Genomic DNA, 12,800 nt, shown 5'->3' on the forward strand with positions numbered 1-12,800 from the left:
TGAAAGGTTGTTTTAAAAAGCTTCTCTTATGTCATCAATCTATAAAACCCATTTTAGGAAGCTTTATTTTTAAGAGTTTAGACACTCGGATGTTGAAAATGAAGTTTTTCATTTGACTCAGCAGAGGTAGTCATTATATTTTACAGCACAGTGACACGAGTGTGTGTGCGTGTGTGTGCGTGTGTGTGTGTGTGTGTGTGTGTGTTTATCCTCTTAAATGCACCTCACATGTCATTTCTGCTCCGTCCTGCAGCTCATGAAAAGCGTGTGTATTTTAAAGGTCTCCGTAGCTCTGCCTAAATGTACGTTTTTACCGGGACTGCCCCTTCGTCAGGCTTTGGTGTGGTCAGGTCAGCGCTGTGCAGATGGACGGCTGTAATTACATGTGAAGCAGCTATTTTCTGTCCTTTGCATTACCTACAGTTCCTGTCCTGACGCTATTTAAGGCTTGACCGTAGCTGTGCTGCAGCTCGCTGTATTTAGAAGGATATTGTAAAGCAGATTTACATACATACAGTGGCACCAAAAAAGTATTTAGATGCGTTTAGTGTGAACTGATGGCTACTGTAGTTTAACTAGTGTTTTGTTGCACGGGGCATTAATTGCACGCTGCTGCTCCACAGAGCCATGATATCATGAAAGATTCATCACATCTGATGCCAAACTACCGCAGTATTTCGGAGTAGTTTTATCAGTAACTGTATTCTGCTGTGGTCACAGGATTGTAGATATGTTTCTGTGTGATTTCAGGTCAACATGCAACATGTTTTGCTCAGAAATGCATCGCCTAACTGGGCTTAAATACATTTATACACGCCATTATTTTATGCAAATACCAAATATCATTTTAACTAAAACTTGTAAATATTTTTTATTTTGTAAATATGTAATGTAGCAAGCTCATCTGCAATTGGGTAATGGGTAATTATTTATTAAAATATATTAAAGTGTATATTAATTATATTACAATATAAAATTATAAATACAATTATTTTATATATCTATTATATTATTTATATATTTTTATGTATTTTTAAATAAATACATGTAATATTTAAATACACACACACACACACAAATTCAAGGGAATGAGCTGATAAAATAAATACCTTGAGTTGTCTCGGATAAAAGCATCTGCTAAATGCAAAGTTGTGCATCAAATGCAGAAGATGAATATTTATTTTTCTTTCTTTTTCTTTATTTAAAATGTTTAGAGAGGAGTGGACAGATTGAGGGTGAAAGATAAACTCTCAGATTCTTAGAAAGAAGCTACAGAAACCTAAAGAACGATCCGCAGTGACACACACACACACACACACACACTGCAGAGAGAGAAGGGGGATTGTGGGAGCTGTCAGCAGCGGTATTGTCGGCAGAGAGTGGCATCGATGGCTGTGTCCGAGCGAGAGGAGGGTCTCCGCTGGCAGGCGTTGAATGTTTGAGAGCGGACACATGCTCGCCCAGTTGGCCGGACGCCATCCTTTAAACCGAGCCTGCGCTTCTGAGGCCGTGCGTGCGGCCGACACCAAACAGGTGCTGCACATTCTGGAGACATCAAGAGTATGAATGCAGGACAAGTGGACTGTGTTTGAAATAGCATGCTACATGAACTACTGTGTAGATATCAAACACAGACTCAGAGATTTGTGTTGAAAGTGCTCCATAACTGTATGCTGCATGCAAAACGGTCACATCTAATCATTTCATACTGAATAGTTTTGCATAATATATATTTTTTTTAATAGTAGGTGGTGTGCAGCACATTCTGTACTGTGCATTGTGAAAAATGACATAATTACATCACGATTTAAAAAAAAAAGTGTAATTAATATTTTTTATATATATAAATTACAAGTGGCACAATTACACGTGCAATGTAGTGCATTCAACAATTTTAATAATTATGGTATGCATTTATAGTAGGAATGTAACAATTTAAGTTATATGAAAACTTATATTATTTATATATTATGTTGCATTATAATATATTAAAATTTATTATTTTACAATATACATGATTATACATTTTAACCGTGCATATATGTTTTTATTAAGATAACAGTTATATTGTGTATATCAAATATTAGATCAATTTTATATACACAAACAAATGCGTATAAATGTGTACATTTTATAATATTATTTTTAAATTAAATTATATTTAGTTAAATTATAAGTATGTAATATAAATGTGTAAATTTTTTATTAGGTCCATGTTTTCTCGTCATTTTTATAAAAATAATTATATATGTATTTACACAGTATAATGCATAAATCTTTACATATTTTAACTTTAATATATATATATATAGAGAGAGAGAGAGATTATATTTATTTATATTCACATCCATTTATTTTAATGATTTTAGAAAATGTTATGCATATAAATCACACATCATATTGCAGATAGAGTATTAGTATGTTTTTCCATACACACTCACAGAATCACAGAAGAACCGACTCAGTGTTTAATTAATCAGGTCTGACATGTGAATAAGGCTTTCTGGGAAAGTGCAGTGTGTGAGAGGCCATGTCATGCGCTCACACACACACACACACACACACACACACACTCAGGCCCAGTCTTTGTTGATTGTTTACTGTGTGTGTGTAATTCTCTCCTCACACACACAACAGGCTCTTTGTGTTTTTGTGTGAGCCCCTTCAGCAGACCCTCATGTTAGGGACTTTGGCTTCAACAGCAGCACATGTCTGTACATTAAGGGTCACTGGAGTGTGTGTGTGTGTGTGTGTGTGTGTGTGTGTGTGTGTTTCATCTGTCTGTTGATCAATGATTGTTATTTTATTTTACGCTCTTGATTTCCAGTGCATCATTCAGTGGTGTTGATGTTCAGTCATGTCGGTTTGATTTCATTTGGGTTTCTCTCCAAACACTTTGGGTTTTTTTTTTTTATGTCTTTAGCCACAAAGAGTGTGCACCAGCTAAAGAGTGCATATCCAATACTTTAGCTGAGTTTTTCCCTTAAAGCAAGCTTATAATATTAGTTTCTGGCACCAAAAACAATCAGTTTAACATTCAATTTAATTTGTAAATCAGTTGAAATAAAATACTTTTTCTTTAAACCTCATTCAGAATTTTTGAATGGAAATGTATAAATATTTATAGTTATTTTAGGACGGTAAAAAAGAATAATATTGCACTCAGTATTGCTAATATTGCATATAATATACATATAAACAATGAGGTCAGAGCCTCTAAACATTGAGTTGCATGCTATTCAACTATTATATTTAAATATTTTTGATTAGATTTCATTATTAAACCAGTTTAAAGTCGGGCAGTGTGAAGTCATAAGTTATTGAACAGTGGTTTCTCTTTTTGTTTTTAGTCAGTTTTCCAGTGATGTTCCCCTTTAAAAAGCACTGTGTGTACTTTTTTAGTTTCTTTCTTGTTAAATCTATGTTTTAAGGATTCTGTGAAAGCTTCTTCTCTGTCCGATCAAGACGAAAGAAATGAAACCTGTGTCTGATATAAGCTGCGAGCAGAAGTTTGTAGTCTGTCTGTCTTTGCTTGCAGCTATGATGTTCACATGTTGAAATGATGTTCTGCGGAGCTTCCTGTGTCTTATTATTACATTGCTCTCTCTTCGCTCCGTTTGTTTTCTTTTCAGTCTTTGAATCTTTCAGCACTCTGCTCCACACAACAGTAAAGTGAAGCACGTTTGGAAATCATTTGTAGGAATTTGAAATCACCTTCCAATACTACTTCATTTCCTTTGAGTGTTTTTCTCATGTTTTTTATACACTGTGCATGTGTAAATGTGTAAAACCTGTTTGATGATACGATGACAGACACGTGTCTGTTTGATCATGCATCATTTCTGTTTCTTGTTCTCTGTCAGATGTGGTTTTGACAGTCCTCTTCTCTCTCTCTGTGTGTCTGTGTGTCGCTCTCTCAGAGGAAACCTCACGCTGCCGAAGATCCCGGAGTCTAACATGGCTCTGAGCGTGTTAGGTGTGTTTCTGGGATTGCTTCTGGAAGTTTCCACACATGGACCCTCCAGCGTTCCCAGAAGCTCATGGAAGCACGACGGTGAGTCAAGGGTTAAAGTTTTCTCGTCAAAAGATGTAATGGATGTGAAGCATGTGCAGGTGCCACGTGTTTGCTGATGCTATCTGTGATCAAAAGAGCAGACGTCTAACGGTCTGTGTCTATAAAACATGCATCTAAATACATTTCTAATCAGCATCATATTATTCTGATTTCTGAAGATCATGTGACACTGAAGACTGGAGGAATGATGCTGGAATAAGATTAGATTAGAATAGATTCAACTTTATAGTCATTGCACAATGCATGCAGTTAGCATCTAACCAGAAGTGCAATAAGCACAGAATACACATAATAAATTACATTTTAAGGAATATTCACATTGAAATCAGCTATTTAGTATTTAAATCATTTATTGCATTATTATTTTATTTTTGATCCAGTGAATGCAGCCTTGAGCGTAAAAGTCCTCTTCAAAATCATTTATAAACTTTTGATCTATATATATGTATATATATAGTACAGTTTGGTTTCAGCAGCACAGGAAGTGACACGTGTGGTCTTTTTAAACCAAATAGCATCAAAGGAGGTCTCGAGCAACCTGAGACACACACACACACACACACACACACACACACACGTGTGCAAGTGACTCATAAATCATAATCTATGCATGTGCATAGTGCGTAAATGTAATTTATTAAGCCTAAAGTCTTCAACCGCTTCATTCTGTGTTGGTTATTTGTGCTCTTTAGCTTGTTAACTTTCTTAAAACATGATTATAATGCTGGTTAATGTTAATTTAATGGCAGTAATAGCATTGGCTCATGTGGAGATGCTGTCTTCTGTTGAGCAGACACTGAAGGACAGACGATGTTAGTGTTTTATTGTGCTGAAGATGAAATGAAAAGCAGTGAAGCATCTGCTGCTTTTATAGAGATCAGGATCTCCTCTGGAAGAGATTCGACCACAACCGGCTGGAGAGGGATATTTCTACTGCTCAGAATACTTTTTGGAAAGTTTATTTCCTTTTGTGTATTCGTTCAGCAGACATAAAGAGAGCTGGAAATATTCCAGATCTATAAATGTATTTTCTTGCTTCGCTGGAAAATGTTCCGCATATTTATTATAACCACGAACATATTGAAAGGTTTGTAATGTTTTGAAAGAAGTCTCTTCTGCTCATCGAGGCTGCATTTATTCGATCAGAAATCCAGTAAAAATTGTGAAATATTTTTATTATTTCAAATAGATGTTGTTTTATGTGAATTTATTGTAAAATGTAATTTATTCCTGTGGTCAAAGTTGTATTTTCAGCATCTTTCCTCCAGTCTTCAGTGTCACATGATCTTCAGAAATCAGAATAATATTCTGATTTGCTTCTCAAGAAACATTTCTGATTATCATCAATGTCGAAAACAGTTGTTCTACACAATATTTCTTTAGAAACCGTGATGCTTTATTATTTTTCAGGATTCACGGTTGAATAGAAAGTTCAAAAGAACAGCGTTTATTTGAAATCGATATCTTTTGTTTCATTATAAATGTCTCTCCTGTCACTTTTGATCAACTTAATGCATCCTTGATTAATAAAAGTATTATTATTATTTTTTTTTTTTAATTACTAAAAATTTTTGAATGGAAGTGCATAACACTGATAATAATCAGAAATGTTTCTTAAGCTGGAAATCAGCATATTAGAATAATTTCTGAAGATCATGTGACACTGAAGACTGGAGAAATGATGCTGAAAATCACAGAAATAAATTAGATTTTAACAGATATGCACCTAGAAACAAGCTTTTTTAAATAGTAAAAACGATTTCACATTTTTCCTGTATTTTTGGTATTTTTGCTTGGTGTGAGCTGCTCTGTGTGTGTGTTTGTGCAGATGTGGATCTGCTGGAGTTCTGGGAGCCGGATGTGTTTAACTACACGACTCTCCTGCTGAGCGAGGAGCGCGGCGTGCTGTATGTCGGCGCTCGAGAGGCCGTCTACGAGCTCAACATGAGCAACGTGTCGGTCAAGAGCAACCAGGTGAGAGTTATAACACACAACTGATTCCTGAGCAGCTGAAATGTCTTTTAAAGACTCTCTTGTGATGTTATATTGATCCTGTTCCAGCTTCCGTGGAAAGTTCCCGAGAGAGAGAAGGCGATGTGTATTTTAAAGGGGAAGTCTAAAGAGGTAATGTGGAAAAACTGAGCTTAATCATATTGAGCTCAATCTGATTATTCCGTCACTGTAAAAGTTTGATCCTGAAGCTGTTTTTGATCTGTGACTGAAACGGTTTTTTGATCTGTGACTGAAACGGTTTTGTGCTCGTGTGACAGACGGACTGTCGAAACTACATTCGAGTTTTGCAAGTGCTGGATGAAGACACGCTGTATGTGTGCGGGACTCACGCGTTTCAACCCCTCTGTGATTATCTGGTGTGTACATAAGACTAAGACTGCATCCATTTCTTCAAAATATCTTTCAAGAAAGTGTTTTAAATCCTGAACTGATGCAGCCAACGCCCAAAAGAATTGCACTGTAACATTTGAAGCAAATAAGTATTTGAAAAAAACTTGGTTACATAAAGCAATAGAAATGACTTTAAATCATCCAAAACAATAACACTGAGGATTCAGCTGTTAAATACAGTTTTGTTTTGAAAGACACTGATTCATGGCTTCTACAGAAGAATATAAAATCATTTTACATTTAAGCTAAAAAAATCAGAGTGTTATTTTAGTTATTTCTATACTATTATAATATTTCTTTAATATTTAGATTTTTTTAATTATATAATTTTTATTTTAGTTTAAGTTTCAGTTGTTTTGTTATGCGCTTTAGTTTTTTATTACTTTTTTAAATATTTTTATTTCAGTTTTATTTCAGTTTTTTTTATTTTTTTATTTTAGTTTAAACTTATAATTGTTTCAGTTGTTTTCCATGGCAACATTTAGGTTTATTTATTATTGTTGTTGTTTATTTTACAATTGCAATCTAATATTTTATTTAAATATTTATTTTTGAAACAATTTTTAGTTTATAAATATATATATATATATATATATATATATATATATATATATATATATATATATACAATTTATATATACAATTTATATATATACAATTTATATATATACAATTTATATTTATTTATTTAATTTAATTGTTTTTTGTGCAATTTATAAGTTTTGGATTTAGTTAATAATAATAATAGTGTTTAGATTTTTTTATTTTTCATTTGGGAGCTAGTTGTTCCGCTTTATAGAATTAAACACAAACACTTGTTGCCAAACTTTGTGACGTTTTGGTATTTTTAGAAGTTCCCTTGTGTTTTGAACACAATGCTGTCAATGCTGCATTTCTGCATATTAATACAATAGTTTCCTCTTTCTGTTGCCATGAAGTCAGGTTTGTATCATGTGACTCTAATCTGTACTTTATACCTGTTCTGTGTTTTATTTTTGCTTTATCTTATAATAAACTCAGACTTTGAGATGCATCTTCACGTCTTACTGTCTGATCTGTCTTCAGTCCCTGCAGGGCTTCAGTTTGCAGGATCGAGGAGAGGACGGTCGGGGGAAATGTTCCTTCGACCCGGCTCAGAGCTTCACCAGCGTGATGGTCGGTGAGTTAACACACTCGAGCACATCTGCAGGACACTCGGTGTGTGTGTGTGTGTGTGTGTGTGTGCTGACGGACGCTTAACTGCTTGTTTCTCGTTCAGACGGCGAGTTGTACTCGGGAACGGCGTATAACTTCCTGGGCAGCGAGCCGATCATCTCCAGATCTTCTCCGTCTCAGAGTCTGCTGCGCACGGAGTATTCAACGTCCTGGCTCAACGGTACAATACTGTATAAAACAGCACGCATTAGAAGTGTGCAGAGAGAAGCGTTAGTGTGCAATCACATTCAGATCATTTCATGAAGAAAAACAACATCAAAATCATCATCATTGTCATTTTGAGTTAATAAAAATGAGTTAATAAAAAAACTAAATTAATACAAACATATTTGTTAATTAAAATAAAGATGAAATGCTATAAAAAGTAACCATTAGACGAAAAACTTCAACTAAACGAAAGTTGAAATAATTAAAAACTAAAACAGAACTCAAATGAAACCTAAATAGAATAAAAAAATAGTAGTAAAAATTACAAAAGCACATAAAATCATTAACAAAATTATTAATGTATAAAACTAATATTAAAAACTAAAAACTGAAAATATAGAATTAAATTTGAATTCAAAATATGAATAAAAACTATAGTGTAAATAGTACAAAAATATAAAAATTGTAAAAAATAATAATAAAAATTATAAATGTATATGATATTTCTAGAGTTTTTATTCATATTGGTAAGAATTTAACTATGTTTTAGAAGAAATTTCAAAACATTAATAAAAAAACGATAATATTTTAATTTATATAAATATATTTTACTAATTAAAAACTAATAAAATTACTAAAGCATATAACAAAATTACTGAAAATGTAGTATTTTTATTAGTATGTTAAAATAAAAACTGAATAATAAAATTGCTCAATATTAAGGATGTTTATTAGTATATAAAAAATGTTTAACTGAAACAGTTAAAATGAAAACTAATTTAAAAAATATTAGTAAGTGTATAAGTAATACCTAACTATTAATTAAAAAAACTAATAAAATGATTAAATCACTTAACAAAATTACTGAAAATGTAGTGTTTTTATTTTTATATTATAATGTAAACTGAAAATATGAAAATGTAAGATAATTAAAAAATTTGAATAAAGTATATTAGTGTATAAATAAAACAATTATTAATAAAAAACAAACACAAAAACTGAATAAAATTACTAAAGCATATAACAAAATTACTGAATATTTAGGATTAAATAAATTAAATTAAATTAAATTAAAACTTAAAACGATTAAAATAAAAATTAATTAACAAGTGTATAAATAATACAAAAATATGAAAAAAACTAATAAAATGACTAAAGCACATAACAAAATTACTGAAAATGTTGTGTTTTTATTTTTATATTAGAATGTAAACTGAAAATATGAAAATTTAAGTATATTAGTGTATGAATAAAACAAATATTAATAAAAAACAAACACAAAAACTGAATAAAATTACTAAAGCATATAACAAAATTACTGAATATTTGGGATTAAATAAATTAAATTAAATTAAAACTTAAAACGATTAAAATAATAAAATGACTAAAGCACATAACAAAATTACTGAAAATGTTGTGTTTTTATTTTTATATTAGAATGTAAACTGAAAATATGAAAAGTATATTAGTATATTAGTGTATAAATAATACAAATATGAATAAAAAACAAACACAAAAACGAATAAAATGAATAAAGGCACATATGATTCCTAAGAAAGACCGTATGAATCAAACTAGAGCGTAATATAGAGTGAAACAGTTCTGTTCTGTGTCCAGAGCCCAGTTTCGTCTTCGCCGATGTGATCCGAGAAGGACAGGACAGTCCGGACGGAGACGATGATAAGATCTACTACTTCTTCACCGAGGTGTCGGTGGAGTACGAGTTCTTCGGGAAGCTGCTGATTCCCAGAATCGCACGCGTTTGTAAGGTGAGAGCGTTTCGGTTTTTAATCAAAGCTGAAAAATGACTCCTTCCTGGGAATTTGTTCCACATGCTTGGGGTTTTTTCTCTGGTAAACAATCAACTTCCTCCTTCACCTTTGACAGATCTGATCACCTGCCTTCGTCTCTTCATTCTTGCTTTATCTGTCAACATCTTGCTTTCAGTTCACTCCTGGACAACCACATTTTCTTCATTATATATAATCAGTGCAAAAGCAACCACGTCTGGTCATTTTTGTTGCATAAAAATCATTCAGAGTTATGTGTGTATTCTTGCAAGTCACATTTTTGACAGTTTCGCACAATATTGATGTTTATTCTAGAAGCTTTTATTCATAAAAGAGTTATTAAATGTATATTAGTTATATAAACTATTAAATAATAATGATTAACTATTTAAAAACTATAACTAGTAAAACACTACATAACAAATTTATTAAAACAAAAACTTAAAATCTAAAATTAAAGGTAATTCAAAATAATAAAAAAATCTTAGTGTATAAAAATATACAAATATTAATATTTAAAAAACAACATACAATTCTAAATTTAAAAACAAAATACAATTTTAAAACAACATAATACAAGTTCTAGACGCATGAGTATTTATATTATTATTAATAAACCTGATATTAAAACAAAAACTTAAAATCTAAAATTAAAGGTAATTCAAAATAATAATAAAAAATTAGTGTATAAAAATATAAAAATATTAATATTTAAAAAAAACATACATTTGTTAATTTAAAAACAAAATAAAATTTTAAAACGACATAATACAAGTTCTAAACGCATGAGTATTTATATTATTATAAATAAACCTGGTATTAAAACAAATACTTAAAATCTAAAATTAAAGGTAATTAAAAATAATAAAAACTTTAAACAAATAAAATAAATTAAAACATTTTTTTATTTAATTAAAATTTCAATCTTTATACATTTCTAAATTTAAAAACAAAATACAATTTTAAAAACAACATAATACAAGTTCTAAACAAATGAGTATTTATATTAGTATAAATATATATAAATATAAAAATAAAAGCTCATTCAAAATATGAATAAAACTATAATTGCGTATAAATAATACTAAAATATTAATATTTTAAAACAAAAACTAGTAAAAATGACAAAACTACAAAAAAAGTATTAATAAATAATTTTAATTATTAATAAACCTAATATTGTAATGAAAACTCAAAAATATGTAAAAAATAATAAAAATAATAATAAATAAAAAATTTAATAAAAGTGCATAAATATGAATTCGACCAACCATAAATGAACATATCTAAATTAGAGAAATTATTTGTATTAATATTAGTTTTAAATGATAATGTAGTATTAAATGATATTAATAGCTGCAGACGGAGACGGTTGTTTAGTTTATGATGCAGTGTGTCGTTCTGATGGAGAAATTAATAAAAAATAAAAAAAGTCTGATATGAATCATTTTCTCTATTAAATATAATAGCTCTATTTTTCTTCATGTCACCATCCTGGTGAAACTCCCGATGATCTAACTGAATAAAACTTCACTTCGAGTGTATGAGATCACAAACATTCATAGAATAGTGTGGAAACCGCACGACTTCTGCTTTCGGTTTATCGCTCGGAGCGGTGTTTGGTTTTAGTTCCAGATCTGTCGAAACACACACCTGGTGTAAATGAGACGAGCTGATATTGTGAAGCTGATGGCGTCTCTCGCTGTAACAGGGCGATCTGGGCGGTCAGCGCACGCTGCAGAAGAAGTGGACGTCCTTTCTGAAGGCCAAACTGGTCTGCTCCATGCCAGAGCTCAACTTTGTCTTCAATGTGGTTCACGACGTGTTTATTCTGAAAGCAGCGCACTGGAGAGACACCATCATCTACGGGGTCTTCACATCTCAGTGGTGGGCTGTGTGTGTGTGTGTGTGTGTGTGTGTGTGTGGTTAGTGACTCATGCTGATGAGCAGGACTTGAAGCTTGTCTGGTATTTGATTCACTTGTTCCTGTTTGTCTGTGAGTCAGAAGAATGCAGATCAATAGTTGTTTTTATGCATGAGGGGTTTTCTTCAGAAATGTTCCTGTGTGTGTGTGTTTCAGGGGGAATGTCGGTCTGTCCGCCGTCTGTGCGTATAACATGAGCTCAGTGCACGAGGTTTTCTCCAAAGGGAAGTTCATGCAGAAGGCCACGGTGGAACAGTCCCACACCAAGTGGGTTCGGTTTAACGGCATCCCCCCGAGTCCCAGACCAGGAGCGGTCAGTGTTTCCCCAAAACGGGGATTTCAGTGATATATATGTGTGTGTGTGTGTGTGTGTGCTTACAGGATCCTTCCATTAGATGATGCTGGGAAGGGAATTAGTCATAAGAGTCTAGAGAAAAGTAAATAAATTACAAAAAAATATTAATTTAATATTATATAATATAAATATGTAAATATGTATATATATATAAATAAATATGTTTTTTAAAGCATGTGATGCTTATGTACGGCAAGCAGTTTGGAAAATGAATGGATGTGAAATAAAATACAAATCAAATTTTAATAAAAAAAGTCTAAATATATAAAAGTGAAAAACTTGTTATAGAAAGATGTTTGATTAGTGAAATAAAAATAGTTAAAATAAATGTCAAAAAATGTAAAATATAAAATAAATTCATGAAAAATAAATAAAATAAAATGTAACTTATTTTAAGGAAATAAATATTTTTAAACAAGTAACAATAAATACATATATATATATATATATATATATATATATATATATATATATATATATATATATATATATATATATATGATAAAAAAAAAAATGTACATAAAGTTATTTAAAAAACATTTTTAAATAAAAAGTTTATTTATATATATATATATATATATATATATATATATATATATATATATATATATATATAGTTTGTTCATATATATATATATATATATATATAATAAAATATTTGAAAAATAATTAACATTTTTAAATAAAGTTATATATATAATAAAATAATAAAAAAATAACAATAGATAAAATAAAAATAAATATAAATAAAATGTAAAATATTAAATAAAATCATAACACATAAATAAAATCAAATAAAAATGTACTTATTTTAAGGAAATAAATGTTTAAACAAGTAACAATAAATAAATAAAACAAAACAAAAAAATATATGTATATATAATAAAAAAA

General features: G+C 30.6%; 1 protein-coding gene across 5 annotated transcripts in view; it reads left to right on the top strand.

The window, feature by feature from the left end:
- Positions 1 to 12,800, top strand: part of LOC127942129 (semaphorin-4D) — a 47,003-nt gene that overhangs the window by 23,218 nt on the left and 10,985 nt on the right. For all 5 annotated transcript variants that reach the window (XM_052537723.1, XM_052537722.1, XM_052537721.1 and 2 more), the window contains 9 exons: positions 3,921 to 4,054; positions 5,904 to 6,049; positions 6,137 to 6,199; positions 6,346 to 6,444; positions 7,544 to 7,637; positions 7,737 to 7,853; positions 9,458 to 9,609; positions 11,342 to 11,517; positions 11,711 to 11,867. In XM_052537723.1, the coding sequence (XP_052393683.1) occupies positions 3,958 to 4,054; positions 5,904 to 6,049; positions 6,137 to 6,199; positions 6,346 to 6,444; positions 7,544 to 7,637; positions 7,737 to 7,853; positions 9,458 to 9,609; positions 11,342 to 11,517; positions 11,711 to 11,867 (1,101 nt within the window). In that variant the 5' untranslated portion in view covers positions 3,921 to 3,957. The remainder of the gene's footprint in view (positions 1 to 3,920; positions 4,055 to 5,903; positions 6,050 to 6,136; positions 6,200 to 6,345; positions 6,445 to 7,543; positions 7,638 to 7,736; positions 7,854 to 9,457; positions 9,610 to 11,341; positions 11,518 to 11,710; positions 11,868 to 12,800) is intronic.

This window comes from Carassius gibelio, chromosome A21, assembly GCF_023724105.1.
Source record: "Carassius gibelio isolate Cgi1373 ecotype wild population from Czech Republic chromosome A21, carGib1.2-hapl.c, whole genome shotgun sequence".
In the NCBI taxonomy this organism is placed as follows: Eukaryota; Metazoa; Chordata; class Actinopteri; order Cypriniformes; family Cyprinidae; genus Carassius; species Carassius gibelio.